Genomic DNA, 20,190 nt, shown 5'->3' on the forward strand with positions numbered 1-20,190 from the left:
CAAACGGCTGCAAGAGAAATGATGGCCCACAAGGAAGGTCTCGAGTCTCCAGTACATCTGCTCTCAAGGAGACCTGAAAAGTTTCTGGGAGGAAGCAGTTTGGATAACCACTCTGGAATGGTTCCTTTTCTTTTTCTCTCTCACCATAGTGAGTATGGAGTTTTGCATCCACCCTGAGGATTTTCTGCTGTTTAAAAAGCAAAGCTCTGAGGCGAAATGCCTCAGCTGCCCCTCCCAGCCTGACTCAAGATTTCAGATGGCACTATTCAAAAGCAAAGTGCTTGTGGATTGGGAACCCTTGTACACTTTTGAGTTAACAAGGCTGCTCCCTGTTGTCAAATCATACTCGGCTCCTTTGAGTTGGCAATGAATCTTAAGGGAGAGGGAACATGGGCCCTCCAGCAGTTGCTGAATAACAACTCCCATGAGCCCCAGTCAGCATTGCCAGTGGTCAGGAATGATGGGAGATGTAGTCCAACAGCATATGGAGAAACCATAGACTCCCTATCCTTGTCTTTGAACAGCTGTGGGGAACCTTTGGCCCACCAGAAGTTGCTGAACTACACCCCCCCCATCAAGGCTGGCCATTGGCATGCTTGCTGGGGCTCATGGGAGTTGTAGTTCATTAACAGCTAGAGGACCAAAGGTTCCCCACACCTTTCTTAGAGGAACACTAGTAAAGGACAGGATGGGGAATTGGCGGCACTTCAGATGTTGCTGGACTTCAGTTCCCATCATCCCTGAGCAGGCTGGCTGGGGCTGATGGGAGTTGGACAGCAACATCTGGACTGCCATCCAACCCTGGCTTAGAGGAACAAGGCCATTTAAATCTTGAAGGTGCAAACCCTAAACCCCTTTAAGCCTCCCATGATTTTTTCCTAGTCACTTCTGCTCTTAGATGATATGCAAAATTTCACACTTACTCCAGAGTCAACCCACAGGAATAATCAGGGCATTGATAGGGGGATGTTTCCCCTCCCAAACAGATTATTTATCATTATTTTATTGACAAAATAGAATACTCAAATATTTGCTCTTAAGAGGGAGCAGTTGGTGGTAAGCCTCTAAACTTTTTTCTTTTTACAAAAAAAATTTACAGACTGTAAAGCATTTGGGTTATATACATATCTTACACATTTTGTACAAGGTACCAAATAATTATATAAATACATCTTTTAACATAGGAAACCCGTATTTATTTGGGGTGTATAATTAAGACACAACTTGAATGTGTTTAAGGCATCTGCCAGTTTGTTCATTTGATTTTGTTTTTTAAAAAAAGAAAGTCATTTTGTTTTTGTTTTTTAAAAAGAAAGTTTCCCAAACCCTGCAGTCCTATGATAGACACCTGCTGCTTTGATGTCACCTTTTGAGTTTGAAAGGAGGAGAAAAAGCAAAGCAGATGGAACCCCATCCAACAACCAAGAGGACTCCTGCCAGTCCAAGGACAGTCCTTTGCTTTGGGCGGCTGGTGCCTTGAAGTATGGAGCACGTGTGACTCTAGACAAGGAGTGTAGGAAGGGGGCTGAGGAGGAGCTGGCCTGGCACTTGACAGCCTCCAGCAGCTGTATCCGTCCTGCACCTGGAGAGGCCACTTGGAAGCTTGGGGATGAAGGGGAGGCAGGGAATATAGTCAGCTGCACCCTCTCCCCACCTGTCCCCAAGAACTCCGTCTTTTACACCTGGGACAAGGGCATCTGTTTTGGATATGAGACTGAGCTGGCGGTGCCAGACCTCCACGTTAAGCCGGTGCTGACGTCGCTGTACATGGACCCCGCTCCACCCCCCAGTCCCCCCACCGCAGCGGCAGTCACCATGCCCCCTCCGCCACCGCCAACCGCTCCGATGCTCCCTGCCACCACTGCGGCGGCGGTCCCCTTGCTGGCCCAGCAGCAACGGGTGCAGAGCGCCTTCCAGGACTCCAGAGTCTTCCCGGACCAGACCCACACTCCGGACGTGATGCCCACCACGAGGCACATGAAGTACTTGAGCATAAAGACCGCGTAGTCCGGCCGGCGCGCCTGGTCGGGCTGCTGGTCCCGCAGGCAAGGGCAGTTGTGCGTGGCCTCCCAGCGGGGGCGGTTGTGCTGCTCGTAGAAGAGGCAGGCCACCACGCTGGCGGCCGGGACCGTGTAGAGGACGGTGAAGAGGCCCAGGCGGATCATGAGCTTCTCCAGCTTGTGCGTCTTGGTGGGGCCCCCTTGCTGCTTGATGACGCTGCGGATGCGGAAGAGCGAGACGAAGCCCGCCAGCAGGAACATGGAGCCGATGGCCAGGTATATAAGCAAGGGGGCCAGCACGAAGCCCCGCAAGTTCTCCAGGCTCTGGTTGCCCACGTAGCAGATGCCCGCCACGGGGTCCCCGTCCACCGAGCTGAGTGCTAGCACGGCAATGGACTTGACGCTGGGCAGCAGCCAGGCGGCCAGGTGGAAGTACTGCGCATAGCCCGCTATGGCTTCGTTGCCCCACTTCATGCCAGCCGCCAGGAACCAGGTGAGAGACAGGATGACCCACCAGATGGAGCTGGCCATGCCAAAGAAGTACACCAGCAGGAAGACCACTGTGCACAGGGCAGGGCCAGTGCTCTCATAGCGCACGTGCTCCGCCACGGCTAGTTCCGGCTGCAGCTCCGCAGCGCCCCCTGCCGCCCCGCGCCCTCCGACTGCCGCGGCTGCTCCTGCAGCGCCCCCTCCGGCGCCTGCCGGCACTGCACCTGCCGCCGCGCCGCCGCTGCAAGCCACTTTCTCGTGGCCGGCGACCAGGCGCACCAGGTAGCCCAAGGAGACGAAGAGGTAGCAGGCGGCCAGGAAGATGATGGGCCGCTCGGGGTACTTGAAGCGCTCCATGTCGATGAGGAAGGTGGAGACGGTGGCGAAAGTGGAGATGAAGCACAGGATGGACCACAGGCCGATCCAGAAGGCGGTGAAGGCGCGCTCGTCGGGGCTGAAGTAGGGGTTGTGGCAGGGCAGCGCGCAGTTGGCGATCTGGCCGGTCTTGACGCGGTTGTAGAGCGGGTGGCGCTCGCTGGACACGGAGACCATGGGCGCGCGGCACTGGCAGCCCGGCTCGCAGGGCGCCGGAGGCCGGGCCTTGCGCAGGGGCGGCTCGGCGGGCGGCGGCAGCGGCGGCGGAGGGACGGCCGCGCCGGGGATCCTGGCGCCGCCGCCGCCGGCGGGCTTGCGGTGCGGCGGCTTGGGCTGCGGCGGGGGCGGCGGCGCGGCGGTGGCGAGCTCGGTGCGGTTGTAGTCCATGCAGAGCGTGTCCTGGTTGCCCTGCTCGGGCAGGCGGTCGCAGCGCATGCGGTCGGGCCAGGCGAAGCCGTACTGGCGCATGAGGGGCGCGCAGCCGGCCTTGGCCCGCTCGCACACGCTGCGGCACGGCGGCAGCGGCTTCTTGTAGTCGTCCAGGCAGATGGGCGTGTACATGCTGCACAGGAAGAAGCGCAGGTCCGCCGAGCACTGGATCTCCACCAGGGGCCAGAACTGGTGCACCTCCAGCCCCGCCTCGTCCTGCGTGTCGTGGTTGAACTGGTTGGGCATGTACGTGTAGTTGTAGCCGATGCCTTTGCACAGGGGCACCGTGATCTCCTGGCAAGACAGCTCCTTGGCCGACGACGCCGACGCGGACGAAGAAGACGCCGAAGAGGACGAGGACGACGCGGCGGCGGCGGCGGCTGCAGCCGCGGCGGCAGAAGCGGCCGAGGCGGCACAGCTAGAGCGCGGCAGCCCGGGCGACCAAGCCGGCAGCAAGAGCGGGAGGAAAGCCACGGCCAACAGGTAACTGCGCTCCATGCTCGGCCCGGAGCGGCGGCGGCAGCGCGTCCAGGCAGACTCCTCGGGCGCCGAACGAGCCAGCCACGCCGGTCCTCCTCCTGCTGCTGCTGCTGCCGCTGCCGCTGCCAAGCCGATCTCCTCCTCCGCCGCTGCTCCGGGCGCCACCTCTCCAAGCTCCAGCTCGCCTCGCCGCCTCCTTCCCGCGAAGCAAGTGCGCCCTCTGGCCCGGCAGAAGCGGCGGCTCGGGGGATCCCCCGCCGCTTTGGGGCGCCTCCTGCTCCTTCCCTTCTCGGCTCAGTCCGCTTCCCGCCGTCTCGCGTTCATCTCTTCCCCGCTCGGCTTTGTCGCAAGGACGGGCTCGGCTGCTGCTGCTGCTCGCTTCCCGCAACTTTCCCCCAGCCGTGCCGTGTCAAGATGGCTGAGGAGCCCCGAAAGCTGCGGCGGCGTTAAGCGCGCTCCCCGCGTTTCCCGGGAGATCGCCGGTCCCCCTGCGCCCAGCGAGTCGCCTTCCCGATCCCCGAGCAGCCGCGGGAGACTTGCAGCACTCGCTCGCTCGCTCGCTCCCGAAGAAGCGCTGCCACCTGAGAAAGAGAGAGAGGCTCGCGGAGCGGCAGTGGCGGCGGCAGCCCCGCCAGTCCCTTTGGCACAACTTCTCGCTCGCTCCAGCTCCAGCAGCGCCAATCCGGTGGCCGCGCTCTCAGGGATATTTATAGAGGAGGATGCCAGGCCCCGCCTCGCCTGTCCCAGCTACCTATCACGAGGGCTCCGGGCGGGGAACGGGGACCCCGACCCAGCAGGCTCGCTTAAGGTGGAGCGGGTTTCGCACCGGGGTGGGAAGGCGACTGTTGCTGCTGGCCCTTTAAGGCCCGGGGCTCGCTGTCGGTTCCTCGCTGTTTTTTTTCTTTTAAAAAAGTGTAAATGTCCCGCTGTAACGCTTTGGCAGGTAAGTTGCATAAAAAAGGGATTCTGCTCCAAACAACACCCAAGCTAAACATCCGTTCCCAGTCCTATAGTGGCTAGTATTCAATTCACATATGATAAAAATGAAGATTTCTTCCCAGAAGTTCTGTGTTACATTGTTAGTGGGGCTTACAAAAACACTTTTTCCCAGGCTTGAAATGCTTGAGCTCAGCGGGGGCGCATGCAACAGCGTTTCATTTTAGTTAATAAACAGTGTAGCAAACAGGTGTCCTGTGTCCTGTCCTGCAAATTCTGCATTCGAGGCGCTCTCTTGGGACTATTACGGGGCTGGGATGGGGCGCTTCTTCAAATGGCATCTATCTAGTTGGAGCGGCTAATGGTAGCAGCTGCTGCTGCTGGCTTTGCCATGTAGATTTCACTGGGATGTGGAGCACCAGTACTTTTTGGTCTGGGTGGGTTGGCAGCAGGTGGCACCAGTTTATTCATTGCCTTCCCTGCCAGGTTCAGAAAATATTCATCCTTCAGGCCGTTCCCTCCCTCCAAATCTTGGCAGTCACCTTTTATATTATGTATTTATTTAATATGGACTTGCCTATCCCGCTCAAAGGGACGTGGGTGGCGCTGTGGCCTAAACCACTGAGCCTAGGTCTTGCCGATCGAAAGTACGGCGGTTCGAATCCCCCAACAGGGTGAGCTCCCGTTGCTTGGTCCCTGCTCCTGCCAACCTAGCAGTTCGAAAGCACGCCAAAAAGTGCAAGTAGATAAATAGGTACCGCTCCGGTGGGAAGGTAAATGGCGTTTCTGTGTGCTGCTCTGGTTTCACCAGAAGCTGCTTTGTCATGCTGGCCACATGACCTGGAAAAACTGTCTGCAGACAAACGTTGGCTCCCTCGGCCAGTAAAGCGAGATGAGCAGCGCAACCCCAGAGCTGTTCACGACTGGACTTAACTGTCAAGGCTCCTTTACCTTTTTTAAAAAAATCCCACTCCAACCCCATACCAGAAGTGGGAAATCATCTTCAACCCCATCTCTATAAGCATGAGGCTCAAGGTTGTGGATTCGAGCCCCACATTGGGCAAAAAGATCCCTGCATTGCAAGGGGTTGGACCAGATGGCCCTTCTGGTCCCTTGCAACTCTACAGTTCTATGATTCTATACACAGCCCTGAAGGCTGCATTGCCCAGGAGACTAATTTCTACACACGTCGCTCTGTATCCTCCATCAAAGACAGGCAAGAGGCATCAAGAGCTAAAGGACACTTTCCAGCCAGGCAAAACCACCTGGGGGTGCAAAGTGAAAGGCTAGTGAAGGGGTGGGGCCTGGGGAGAGTCCAGCAAGCCAGACAGAGAGGTATGGGGGTCACATTCACCCCCTGGGCCTGAGATGCCTTACCCCTGGACCTCTGCAAAAACCCCTCTTCCTGCGCTCCTTAGCTAATCACACAATTTCTACTGTCACAATTTGGGCTCTGGGCTTAATGGTCTTCCAGCTCTTCTCTGGGTGGCAATGTGTGTTGGTTCGCTTATTTCAAAAGTTGGCAAGCCAACCAGTCCTACTGTGCTTAGGGATTATCCTGCCTGATCCACTGAGTTGGGGGCCCTGGTCTTTGGCCCCAAAGCCCTGCCCTGATGGCACCACAGAAAGCTAAACCTAAGTGCGTGTGACTTAACATGTATTCTGACTCTGTCTCTTCTTGTGTCCATCCTCTCTTGCCTCTCTTGGTCTGAATTTTGGATTGTAAGCTTATTGGGGCAGAGACCCTGACTTTGATGTTAAGCGTTTTGTTCATTAATGGCATAGCACCTTTTTGCTATGTCAATTTCCTTCAGAGGCCAGGAAGCAACAATATAGGAAGTGTGTTGTTTAGTATGTGTACTAAGCAAATTGTGCACTTAACAAGTTTGAAATGGGATTTACTTTTGCTTAATGGGTTTATCATGCAGGCGCAAGGGATCTCATGTGCTCCCATGATAAGCCCATTAAGCAGACACAAATCCCATCTATTTTGATGGCACTTATCTTCCACTACAGATAATGTTTTGCAAGTGTGCTTAAATGGACCCCCCACTTCTAAACTTTTTCTACATTTGCTTCCCTGCTGACCCACCACTCATCTGCCTAACCGATGAGTAAGCAGAGATCATCGCGCACAGAGATGTGTCTCCCATTGCTTCACTGAATAACTGAGGAAAAAGCTTGTTAAAATAACTTTCAGCAGGAGTGCTGCCCTTTTCTTCCCCTTACCTCCATACTCTTGCCGGCTTTCAGTCTCGCTCACCAGTGAGCTTAGGGTTTGACAGCTGCTCCATCCAGATAGGGGCAGGGGAAGAACAGAAAGAGGGAGTTAACAAGACCTGTCTGCCTGCCTGCCCCAGGCAGAGTGACCCAAAGCCCAGGAACTATGAAGCTCCTTATTTCAGCAGCTGCAAAATGGTTCTGCTCAGAGTCTCAAACACAGAGGGAAGTTGCATGGGAAGGTAGGTGCCTTGTACCAAGTCAGGCCAACAGTTCTTCAAGCTCAGTACAGTCTAAGGTTTCAGACAGTGAACATCCCCAGTTCTGCCTGGAGATGCTGTGGCCTGAATCTGGGACCTCCTGTGTCCAAAGCAGATGTCGCACCGCTGAGCTATGGCCCTTCCATACAAGGACACTTTTAGGATGAATTGACCATTTTCTGGCCACTGGCAGCAGCAGATCATACATGGAGTCGCACTGCACACTTTGGCAACTCTGGAAGTAAAACATATCATTCATTCATTCATTCATTCATTCATTCATTCATAAATAAATAAATAAATAAATGGGAGCTCTTATATTAGATCAGACCACTAGTCTTATCTACCTTGGTTCTGACTGGCAGTAGCTCTCTGGGATCTTGGGAAAGCTTTTTTCTAGTCCAGCCCCTTGAGATCTATTTTAATCCAAGAAATGAGATGTGGAACATTGGACCATTGAACATACTCCAGCATAGAGCTTTGGACCTTCCACAAGTGCTGGTTCCTTCAGTGTGAATAGAAGGGAGCCTGCAGAGCTCGCAAGGGTTAGGCAAATTCCACGTCAGGCACCGTTAGGAAAGGGGTCAAGAAGATCAAATGCCAATATTGTCACAAGTCTACAATGCGGCCACACTGGGAATACTGCCATTCCGGTTGCCACACCTCAACAAGGATATAATGGAGCTGGGAAAGGGCCACCGAAATCATCAAAGGGATGGAGAAACATCTGGAGCTTTGCAGCTTAGAGAAATGATGCGTAAGGGGTGCATGAAAGAGGTGTGTAAAACTGGGCATGGCATGAACAAGTGGCTGGGCCATCATGTTACTATGTCCTTGGGTCATCTGAAGTAGATAAATGTTGAGAGACTGAAATTACATTGTCCTGTGCCATAGTTAAAGGAGGGAACTGCAAGCTGTACTGGTGGCCACCAGCCTGGATGGCTTTAAAGTGGGAATTAAACAAATTCATGGCCACCAACAGCTACATGATCGTTGTATATTAAATCCGGGATCAGAGAGAGGATGCTCCGATTGCTGGGGACTGTGAGCAGGAGACTGTTACTGCAGTCATGTGCTACTTGTGGGCTTCCCATGGGTTTCTCATTGGTCTCTGGGAGAAGCATGCTTGACTTGATGAGCCTTTGCTCTGGTGCCATGGAGCTTGTGGGATGAGGATATATAAACCTCCAATGCAGAGACACATATTCTAAATATATTTTGCATACACCATGAGGACTAGAAACTGAATTTTTACATCCCCTCCATTTTATCACATGAGTGCTACATATGAAAACATCATGGGTCCATGGTGTGGAAGAGCTGATGGACGCTCTTGATCTGAAGTGACCCAGTGAAAACACAGTAAAAAGAAGAACAAATATTCATCCTCAGAGCTACATCCCTCTCTGGCACAAACAGATGCACATGGTCAGATTGCAGCGGAGAGCATGAATAAACCTAGAAGAAGGATACAAATGTGGCTTTGCACACTTAATGGGTTATTGGTTGCTATTCAAATTAATTTTAGTAGGGGTGTGTGTGTTTTAAGAGGGGATCCATAACTAGGAGCATAGTGACAGAAAGATTCCGTGCCAATGGAGGAAGTATTTGCCTTCAGAATTTTTACACAGGTTGAGCACATGATTAAGGGTGCGATCCAACCCCACCTTTGGCAAATAAATGAAATAAAAATTGGAAGCAAAGTATCACAAATGGAAGGGTTAAATGCTGAGTAACAGGTTAGATACTGAAACCCCAAGATAATAACTGTCTTAGCCATTAAAAGAGGAGTGGGATCACAACACCATTCAGCCCCAGCCAGCATGTGCAATGGTCAGAGATTATGGGAACTGCAGTTCAGAAATATTTAAAAAAAGGCCACCTACCACCCCCACTTTAAAAATAGCCCCAACCCACATTAAGCCCAAATGGTGGCCTTAGGTTCCTTTGGGGATCATTTCCAGAGTCCTGAAAGAGAAGAGCTTTGCTGTCTGTCTGTCTGTCTCTCACATGCAGATCTGGATCCAGACTTGTAGAGGCCTCAAGCATTGAAAAGTGTATGGCTCTCGACCTTTTGCAATTCAATATAAAAGCAATAATATGCCGTGAAATAAAAATTTAAAATAAAACACGGATTTATAACAGGAGCTGATTTTCTCACATTATTTCCATCTGGGTTAGTAGGACGCCTCCTGGTTTAGGTGGGATCATAGAATCATAGGATTGCAAAGTCTGGAAGGGATCACAAGGGACATCTAGTCCAGCCCCTGCAATGCAGGAATCTTTTGCTCAAAGTGGGGCTCAAACCCACGACTTTGAGATTAAGAGTCTTTATAGCAGAGAAAAGCAGGTAGAGCGTGCAGTGGAGTCAGTGGCGTAGCGTGGGTTGTCAGCACCCGGGGTAAGGCAAGTAATTTGCGCCCCCTCTGCCCTAGGGGCAGAGAGCTGCGAGTGCGTGCGCGCCCCCCCCAGATGTTGCGCCCGGTGCGGCCGGCCCCCCCTGCACCCCCCACGCTACGCCACTGAGTGGAGTTCTGATTCCACCCCACGCCCCAGAAATGCCACGTTTCATGTTTGTTTTTGGGTTTTTTTTGAAATGTCAAATCCTTTTAAAGAAATCCTCACGGGGGTGGGGCATGGTGCCCTTGCTTTGCTGCTGTCCCCCAAGCGCGCGAATGGTGAGCCTGTCGGGAGACCCCGCGCTGCACCCCCACCTGTTGCAGCCACGGGCCTCTCCATCCTCGCCAGCCACCTTAAGCGAGGAGGCGGCCGGGGAAAGAGGAGGCGGCTGAGGCGGAGAAAGAGACGGGGAGGGGGGCGCCGGGCGGCGCTCAGGCAGCCTGGCAGGTTCATTTGCGCCTGTTCGGCCGTCCCAGGGGGTTGTCTTTCCTTTTCCGACGGAGTGTTTATTTTTTAATTGATCTGCTGTTTCATTTAGCGCTGGTGTGGAGCTCACGCTGGGGCCGTAATTGCTGCCGTCTCGGGAACGAGCGCTCCGCTGAGCCCAAGAGGGTGGCGAAGGAGGGACAGCAGTAGTAGCAGCAGCAGGAGGAGGAGTCGCCTTTTCTTGGGGGGGGGGGCGGCGGAGTTGGTTCGTCGGAAACGAAAAGTGGAAAGGCTGGAAGAAGAGGAGAGAGGGAGAAACTTTCCGGCCGCTGCAGATTGCTTTTCGCCTTGCACGGAGGGAACCACGTGGAGCAAAGTAGCCGGACGCCCCGTCGAGGACGCAACTTTGGGGCTATGCGTGTATGGAAGGGGCGCGTCCCTTCGCTGGGCTGGGCACATTTTCTGGGGAGCAAGATCCGCTGTTAAATCCTAGCTCCCATTCTGGGAAACCTCGAACATTAAGGGTTCAGTGAACCACTCGGTTTCCAGTCCTCCTTCAGTCCGGGTGGACTCGCAATTTCTTTGCGCGCTTATGCTGGGGGGGGGGGGGAAGGAGCTAGTCCCTGTGGGTCTCGCCATGCCCACGATTGGGTAGTTATTTACCGTGGTGTAAAGCACAACTTGCCCACGATCTGGCGGCATGAAACGGCTACCCTCCCACAGAGAAGACCGTTTAAGCGTTAATGATCGATGTAAAAAACAAAACCAAACCCCTATCATGCAAAACTGCCAGAATTTGCAACGATTTCATCTTTTAAGTTCAGTGGGGCTTGCTCCCAGGTAAGTTAAGTACAGGATTGCAGCCTAAATGGCATAGGTTTGGCTGCACTGTGCCTGGAGTTTATTGTGGGCAATATTTTGTCACCTTTCTCCCCCTACTGCAATGCATTTTTTTAAAAAAACAAAAACCACACACGTTATCTCTCACAACCAAATAGTAACTTCTAAAACTTCTTATGGACTACACTTCAGATATGATTATATACACATATAAATGCCTGCTAAGCTATATCATATAACTCATACACATAGATCGTCCCCAAATAATCTTGGTGCCCTGGAGGTGTCAGACCAGAAGCCCTGTTAATGTATTTTATGAATGGGAACCAGATGTTCGTAATGTCATACTGCAACACACCACTAATCAGCCTGGCTCTGTTGAGTCAATTTCCTCTGCTGAGAGACCAGCTCCATCAGGCTCCTCCTTCGACTATCATCTAGCGCTGGGCTGTCCAACAGGTCAATTGCAGTCTCTTGGAAGTTTGATAGCCCTGATCTATCGTATCCATTCCATCAGGCTACAAGAGATTGAGAGAAAGAGGGCTGTGGGGCCCCTCCATTAGCTCTGATGTAGTACAAGCAGCCTTTAGCCTTGAGCAGTCCTTGCCCCAACTTCTGCTGCTCAGTACAAATTCTTTGTATCTAAGAATTAGCATCTTGCTTTTTTCCTCCTCCCTCCCAGTCCCTTTTCCTTTTGTGCTGTATATCAAAGATTGTGAGACTGAGAACAGGGACTGATATTTTCAAGTTTCCTTGGGTGCCTTTTTCATCTGAAGAGTGGGATAAAAATACCTAATCATATTAATATAATTTTTAAAATCCCTGGTACTGCTTTTTTCTGTATTCCGAACCAGTTTTGAACTGTAAAACACAGGGACAGGGAGGGCAACTCCTGCATTACTTCTGTATCTTTATAGTCCCAGGAGTCTTTCTCCATCCTGTTCTGAGCTTTGAGCCCCCAGCTGTGATGTCTGTGCCATTGAGAGGCCTTGTGTTATCACAGCGACTGATCAGCCACTAGCCTCATATCAGAGTTCTCTTAAGTGGAAATGGAACCCACGCTCTGGAATACACTGGGAAATTAGGATGGGGCAAACAATTTGTTCTTATAGGTACTGCCTTCAGACTTCTATTTTATTAAGCTGGGTCCTATTGCATGCTAGCTTCACTAATGGATTTAATGCATTTTCTTTACCTGCAATAGGGGATATGTGTGTATACAACCTTGAGTTCCTTGGAGGAAAAGTGGGATATAAATTCTATCATCTATCTATCTTTTAAAATTGATGGGTGGTTTATAAATAACCTAAGTAATTAAGTAAGTAAATAAATAAATGGTCATGGCTGCTGAGGTTGGGTTGACTTTGCACTTGGGCCCAAAAGGCCCACCTACCTTGAAAGTGTGTTTGTGTTTCAGGAATGGGATGGTGGGTAACCTGCCGTGGTGTTCTTGGCAATCAAGGTTGAAGGGGCTCTGCCCTTTGTACTTCCAGCTCGCTCAGCAGGTCATCCTGCAATTCTGTTCTCCAGCCTCCACTGAGTGGTACCTATCTGATGGGCCCCAGGGTCAGGAATAGGTATTTGAGAGCAGATGCCCAGCCATAACAACCACACATGAGCCCAAAGGCAGAAGAAGAAGAAGAAGAAGAAGAAGAAGAAGAAGAAGAAGAAGAAACACCTGTTCTCCAGTAGCATCTTCTAGAGACAGAACCCAACTTTGCACCCCTCGTGGGGCTGCCCTCTTAGCACCTTCAGTAAGCAAATCAACATGGTGCCCTTGAGATATGACTGGACGTCAACTCCAGCCAGCCCCAGTCAGCATGGCCAAAGGTTGGAGATGATCAGTGTTCAAAATTAGCCAGGCACCAGGCATGTTTCGTTTCTGGTGCGGGTCCAGTTGCAGCCACGAGGAGCTCATTTGATGCAAGGTTGGCAACTGATATCTCTGTCTGGCTGGCCCTTCCAGCTTTCTTAAGCAGGTAAGCCAGAAGAGCTTATTCATTGCATTTATATCCCACCATTTTCTCCAAGGAGTACAGTGGTACCTCGGGTTACAGATGCTTCAGGTTACAGACGCTTCAGGTTACAGACTCCACTAACCCAGAAATAGTACCTCGGGTTAAGAACTTTGCTTCAGGATGAGAACAGAAATTGTGCGGTGGCAGCAGGAGGCCCCATTAGCTAAAGTGGTGCTTCAGGTTAAGAACAATTTCAGGTTAAGAATGGACCTCCGGAATGAGTTAAGTACATAACCAGAGGTACCACTGTATATGGTTTACTCCCTCCTCATCCCTACAACGACCCTGTGGGGTAGGTTAAGAGACTGTGACTGGCCCAAGGTCACCCAGTGAGGTTAATGTCTCCCAGGTGTGCCTAGACTAGAGCAAAAATATTTCTCAAGGGGCAGTTTGTACTGCATCCAGGGTGGCCGGGGAATAACTTTTATGAAAGATAATGCAGCCAAGGAAGGCACTTTTGAGTTCTAGCCACAGAATAGTTAGCTAGCTAATCAGACTGATTATTCCAAGTCAGTAAAAATAAATTGTTTTATTTATTTATTTCATAAAGTTGTGTACTGCCTGAATGTAAGGAATCCTCCAGAGTGTTCAGTAATGGTCCATGATAGGTCACCATTGACCCTTTTTACAGATGGAGAATGGAGACTGAAGTCAGCAGATATCAGAGCAATCTATAAAGTACACAAAGGAATTGCAGCTTGATTACTTAAAGAATAGTGCTGCAAAGGTGGAAATTAATGCAGCTACCAGCAGTGGTGTCTGATTGTGAGCTAGGTGTGGCTTGTTAAAAAGGGCTCTTCTGCTCTCTTCTCCCTTGCTTGCATAGTATCTAATAAGTGATAATGTCAACACTGCTTACTGGTAAAATCTCATTGCCGAGTATGTTTGCTCTGCCCAGTGGTGTTAAATGATAAGACACGAGATGAAGAGTAGGCCAACTCTGCCCAGTAATTGCTCCCTGGAGCTATCAGCAGTGGGATCCAAACTTCTTAAGGAGAAGGGGGTGGGGTGGAGGAGGAAAGTCTAATACACTTCCAGCCTTAGGAACAAAAGCAGATGGGTAGCTTCTGCAAATAGCAGCTGATTCTTTGCAAATGAAAAGTTAGCTAGCTAACAAGCATTTAAGTAGAGGAAGTGTCCTATTAAGAAGAGTTAGAGTTAAGTGCTATACTTTCACACAAGTTTTCTTAGGTATTAGATGTGAAAAATGTTGCTGCCTATGAAATATTCACATTTCAGAGGGGTTTTAAAAATTTTTTTAGATAGAGCTTGGGAAACGAGCCAAGGTTTAACAAATCTAGTTCTTTGTCTCATGGTTTGCCAGTTATGATAATTGGTTAACTGTAAAGAGTAAATTGTGGGTTTTAACTGATAATTTACGTTGTAAGATGGAAAAAGGAGAGCTAAGTGCTAGCAGCGTTGTTGCTACTCCTTTGGTATTTGTTAAAATACAGGCAAGAAGTTCTAACATTGCCACCCCCAAAAGTAATTTAATCTGCATTGTTCATCCCTACCTCTTCAAGAAACCTGTTCTGTTTTCAATGGCTAACCAAGTAAGTCTCATTCAAATGTGCCTACAATCTTGTTTGGTTGGCGTTCAGGTTTGTTGTTGTTGTTGTTTAGTCATTTAGTCGTATCCAACTCTTCGTGACCCCATGGACCAGAGTACGCCAGGCACTCCTGTCTTCCACTGCCTCCCGCAGTTTGGTCAGACTCATGTTTGTAGCTTTGAGAACACTGTCCAACCATCTCGTCCTCTGTTGTCCCCTTCTCCTTGTGCCCTCCATCTTTCCCAGCATCAGGGTCTTTTCCAGGGAGTCTTCTCTTCTCATGAGGTGGCCAAAGTATTGGAGCCTCAGCTTCACGACCTGTCCTTCCAGTGAGCACTCAGGGCTGATTTCCCTCAGAATGGATACATTTGATCTTCCTGCAGTCCATGGGACTCTCAACAGTCTCCTCCAGCACCATAATTCAAAAGCATCAATTCTTTGGTGATCAGCCTTCTTTATGGTCCAGCTCTCACTTCCATACATCACAGCGTTAATGTTAGACTACTGTATTATGCCTCAGGTGGGGCTGCCTTCAAAGACTGCTCAGGAACTAATGCTGGTCCCGGTGGTGCCCATGGGGTACTGGTGGGGTGGAAAGCAGGGAGTCCAAACAGTAGGTGGAACCAGAGCCAATAATACACAGAGCCAACTAATTCTAGCTTTGTCCCCATCCTCTCTGCCGAGTCCTTACAAAGACAACCGTGGCAAGGAGCTACTAGGCCACAATTTAATTGAGTTGCATCACTGGTGGGGTGGATACAGGCCACGACCACATCTACACTATACATTTAAAGCTGTGTCACTCCACTTTAAACAGCCATCGCTTGCCCCCAAGAATCCTGGGAGCTGTAGTTTGTTAAGGGGGCTGAGAGTTGTTGTTGTTGTTGTTTAGTCATTTAGTCATGTCCGACTCTTCGTGACCCCATGGACCAGAGCACGCCAGGCACTCCTGTCTTCCACTGCCTCCCGCAGTTTGGTCAAGCTCATGCTGGTAGCTTCGAGAACACTATCCAACCATCTCGCCCTCTGTCGCCCCCTTCTCCTTGTGCCCTCCATCTTTCCCAACACCAGGGTCTTTTCCAGGGAGTCTTCTCTTCTCATGAGGTGGCCAAAGTATTGGAGCCTCAGCTTCAGGATCTGTCCTTCCAGTGAGCACTCAGAGCTGATTTCCCTCAGAATGGATAGTTTTGATCTTCTTGCAGTCCATGGGACTCTCAAGAGTCTCCTCCAGCACCATAATTCAAAAGCATCAATTCTTCGGCGACCAGCCTTCTTTATGGTCCAGCTCTCACCTCCATACATCACTACTGGGAAAGAGCCAATAATACACAGAGCCAACTTTGTCCCCATCCTCCTTGCTGAGTCCTTATAAGGGCAACCATGGCAAGGAGCTACTAGGCCACAATTTAATTGAGTTGCCTCACTGGTGGGGTGGATACAGGCCACGACCCCATCTGCACTATACATTTAAAGCTGTGTCACTCCAGCGCGGGTGGCGCTGTGGGCTAAAGCCTCAACGCCTAGGGCTTGCCGATCGAAAGGTCGGCGGTTCGAATCCCCGCGGCGGGGTGCGCTCCCGCTGCTCGGTCCCAGCGCCTGCCCACCTAGCAGTTCGAAAGCACCCCCGGGGGCAAGTAGATAAATAGGTACCGCTTACCAGCGGGAAGGTAAACGGCGTTCCGTGTGCGGCTCTGGCTCGCCAGAGCAGCGATGTCACGCTGGCCACGTGACCCGGAAGTGTCCCCGGACAGCGCTGGCCCCCGGCCAATAGATGTGAGATGGGCGCACAAACCCCACAGTCTGTCAAGACTGGCCCGTTCGGGCAGGGGTACCTTTACCTTTACCTTTACACTCCACTTTAAACAGCTGTGGCTTCCCCCCAAGAATCCTGGGAGTTGTAGTTTGTTAAGGGGGCTGAGAGTTGTTAGGAGACCTCTATTTTCCGCACAGAGCTACAATTCTCTAATTGCTTCAACAGTCAATCCTTCTTCCCAAGGAGCTCTGTGAACAGTAGCTCTGCGAAAGGAAAGGAGTCTCCTAATAATGCTCAATGGCCTTAACAAACTACATTTCCCAGGGTTCTTGGGGGGGGGAGCCATGACTATTTAAAGCAGTATGAAACTGCTCTAAATGTATAGTGCAGACGATCTGTATCTATCCATCCATCTCATCCCACCCACCACCTAATGATACCACTCAATTAAATTGCAGCCTAATAGCCGGCTCACACATACATACTCTGTCATTTAAAATGTTTGCTTGATGACTGGCAGCCGCCCGTGTGAACCGATTCCCTTGTGTTTCAGGGGAGGTGGGTGTTGTGTCTTAACAGGCCATTTGCATATGGAACACATAATCTGATGCTGCAGTCATCAAGTGTGGCTAGCCATACATAAACCAGCCTGAAGCCGAGGAATGCAGTCCTGGCAAAGAATCTACTGCAGAGGAATGAGAAAGCACGGTGCAATTATACGCTCCTGCAAAAATTAAAAGAAAGGGAGCAGGTGCATTGAATCTGTTAAGCAGATCCAAGACAGAACTGGATCCCTGTTGTGTGTGCAGGGTAAAAGAGGAAGAATTCATGAGGACTGTGGTTGTGTTAGGAACATTTATTTATCATTATATTTATATCCTACCTTTCTTCTGAGGAGCTGAAGTTGGTGTATAGTGGTACCTAGGGTTAAGAACTTAATTTGTTCTGGAGGTCCGTTCTTAACCTGAAACTGTTCTTAACCCGAGGTACTACTTTAGCTAATGGGGCCTCCCGTTGCTGCTGTGCAATTTCTGTTCTCATCCTGAAGCAAAGTTCTTAATCCAAGGTACTACTTCTGGGTTAGTGGAGTCTGTAACCTGAAGCGTCTGTAACCCGAGGTACCACTGTACATGACTCTCCCATTTCCCCCCTCCACCTTACCCTCGTAACAACCCTATGAGGCAGGTTATTTATTTGTTTAATTTATATTCCTTCCAAAAGGCCCATGCTTAAATAAAACCCGCAACTAAAAATAGAACATTTAAAAACCGTTAAAGACATTTTAAAAGAGTGAAACAATCCCATGAGCATGGCTACTAAAGACACATACTCGTACTAATTTGGTTGTTTGAACTAACCTATGCACCTTGATCCAACAGGTATAGCTACTGAGAAGGAAGTCCCATTGGTTTCAATGGGCCTGGTTTCCAAGTATGTGTGGTTAGGATTACACCTTAAATGTGTTCTGCTGCTGAGGCGCACGGCAACATTTTTCCTGTGCCTTTTCTCCCTAAACCAGCAGAGTGTGTCATTGTGTAGATGTTTAATAATTTCATAAAAATCTACATTGCAATCAATAGGAAGGACATCCTAGAATTTGGAGGGGGCTGTGGCAGAACCCAAAGTAGGTCACTTGATGGTGATCTATTTAAGGCCGCCATCTTTTACTTTTGACTACAGGAAAGCTTCTAATTGGGAAGCTTGTTACACTTCCTAAAATTAGAAGTTTTTCCCCTGCCCCTGGCTTGGCCATATGGATTTGGGGTTGGTTGTTCTTGCCCAATGGCAGGAATTCTTAGAATTGAACTGGCGTATTACTGACATGTGCAGCATTTTCATCTTCTCAGAAACAATGGAGTGTTTAATTCCATTTAATTGCAACCTAGCTGCTACTTTGGCAGAGGGATGGGGATTGGAGAATGCTGGAAAGGTGTACAGGCAAATATACATACTTATTTTTTTAAAAAGAAGCCATTGAGAGATGAATTCCATTCAGTTATTTCTCCTTTGTATATTGTTCCAAGTCAATATGTCTGCAGAGCAAGCCACCCACTGTGTGCCATACACAGATAGCTACTTGGAAAGGTGAAAAGTTTAATTATGAGAGTTTATATGTTCTAGGGTAAGGAGACAATCCTCTCACTCTCTCCTCTCACCCCTAGCTGCCTTTAACTAACTAATGGAAATATAATTTTACACTGTTTACACTGACATGTCTGTGATAAGAGGAGAACACTCCCTTTGAAGTGGAGCTACTATGGAGGAGAAAGCAAAAGTGGGGAATTTCAAATAAACTGGTGAATTCCAAGCTCCTATCAGATGGATGCCCACACTCACCCATGAGGCTACATGATAAATGAAGCACAGGTTATGGGATAAATGTTTATTTTATTGCAGGCATGTTTCAGCTGGTCATTTGTTTATATACACCACCATCCAATACATAGATTACATTAAGCAGAAAAAAATGGAGGTCCCTGCTCCAAGGAGGTTCCAATCTGAATGTTGACATTGTGGGCATGCACACAGACATTTGTTTACCTTTGTGTGCAGCCAATTAAAAAAAAAAGTGTGCACATATGCGCGCGCGCGCGCGCACACACACACACACACACACACCCTCCCCAACCTAATAATACAGACAGATTCCAAAGATCATATAGAAAGCAATACACCTGAGCGAACCATGCATCTTCATTGCACACTTCTTTGGAAATAATATATCTATAAATGTCAAATTACAACAGCAGACTTGATAAGTTAAACCTTGAAGCGAACCAGTGGCATGATGTCTAAATAAAGAAAATCCAAAGTTCAGGATAACACACCCCTCCCAAAAGAATATTTTTCTTACTTATTGAGATACAGGGTTTCTGCTATATCAAACCTGTAAAATACAGTGGTATAAAAAAATGAAAGAGATGTCTGTGTGGTGCCTGGTCCTGCCTGTAGCCCATTCTACCTGCATTCTGAAAACCTGAGCTCCGCTGTAGTATTGTGTGCAGCCAGTTTGTTTTTAAAGAAAACAATATACAAGTTCGATATATGAGACTTACACAAAACAGTAGGCTAATTTTTGTTTTGTTTTTTTGCCGAACCTTGCCAAAGCTCACCAAGGAGCACCTTGCCAATGGAAGCAGGGGTTGTGGTGATCGATGTGGTGATAACCAGCCACAGATCACCACGCATGTAAACAAGCAAATAAACCCACCTTCACAATGTCCACAGCTGGGTAACTTGCAGTTTTTACATCAGATTTACCCCTAACCCAACTGCTGCATTATCCATGCATGAGAAAAATGCAAATTAAATGGGTGTGTGTGTGTGTGTGTGCTACCACTTGAATAAGGACAATGTCATATGGATATTTCAAAAAAACAGGCACACATGGGATGGCTTGAATATAGGGACACAGCCTTCTCCCCTGTGCTAACTAAGCTATCTAGGGATTTATTCATTGACTCCAGACAACTTCTAATCCGCTCTTCATTAAAAATACTAGTATAATGAACAGAATAAATAATAAAATGTTATATTGTGCAAAAGTTTTAAACACCACCAGCAGCAAAACACCTTGATCCATCAGGACAGGCACACCCACCTCCAATAATAATTAGTAGTTAACGATAGGCTTGGATGCAATAATGCAGCCAGGCACTTGCAAGACGGCTTGTAAGGGAACTCGTAAACTTGCTTAACTGGGACTGCACTGCTGTTTCGCAAGGACCTCCTGACAAAGGAAGAGGCATAAAGTAAGATTGCTCTCCGGGTGACCTTGATTTAGTAGCAGGGCAAAAGGTTCAGTTATATAAACCGGCTAGAATGAAAATGGGCATGAGGCATGGCGGAGATGGCATGCGCAAATAGTTTTATGGGTGTACATTCGATAGGCAGTGGATGGTGCATATTTGTGCTAATGGGCCTCTGGACTGAATGCACCTCTTGCCTGCAACCACAACAAAAGTAGCTTGCACATTTTGCTTTTCATTTCTTGAGTGACTACAAATGTTAGGT

At 49.4% G+C, this 20,190-nt stretch overlaps 1 protein-coding gene across 1 annotated transcript; it reads right to left on the reverse strand.

Annotated features, from left to right (window-relative positions):
- Positions 1-985: 985 nt before the first annotated feature.
- FZD8 (frizzled class receptor 8) lies at positions 986-8,021 on the reverse strand. Its single transcript, XM_082192330.1, has one exon. It carries the CDS (start codon positions 3,789-3,791, stop codon positions 1,677-1,679), a length of 2,115 nt encoding a protein of 704 aa, XP_082048456.1. The 5' UTR covers positions 3,792-8,021; the 3' UTR covers positions 986-1,676.
- Between the last annotated feature and the right edge of the window lie 12,169 nt (positions 8,022-20,190).

Source organism: Podarcis vaucheri, assembly GCF_965113315.1.
Source record: "Podarcis vaucheri genome assembly, chromosome: 12".
Classification (NCBI taxonomy): Eukaryota; Metazoa; Chordata; class Lepidosauria; order Squamata; family Lacertidae; genus Podarcis; species Podarcis vaucheri.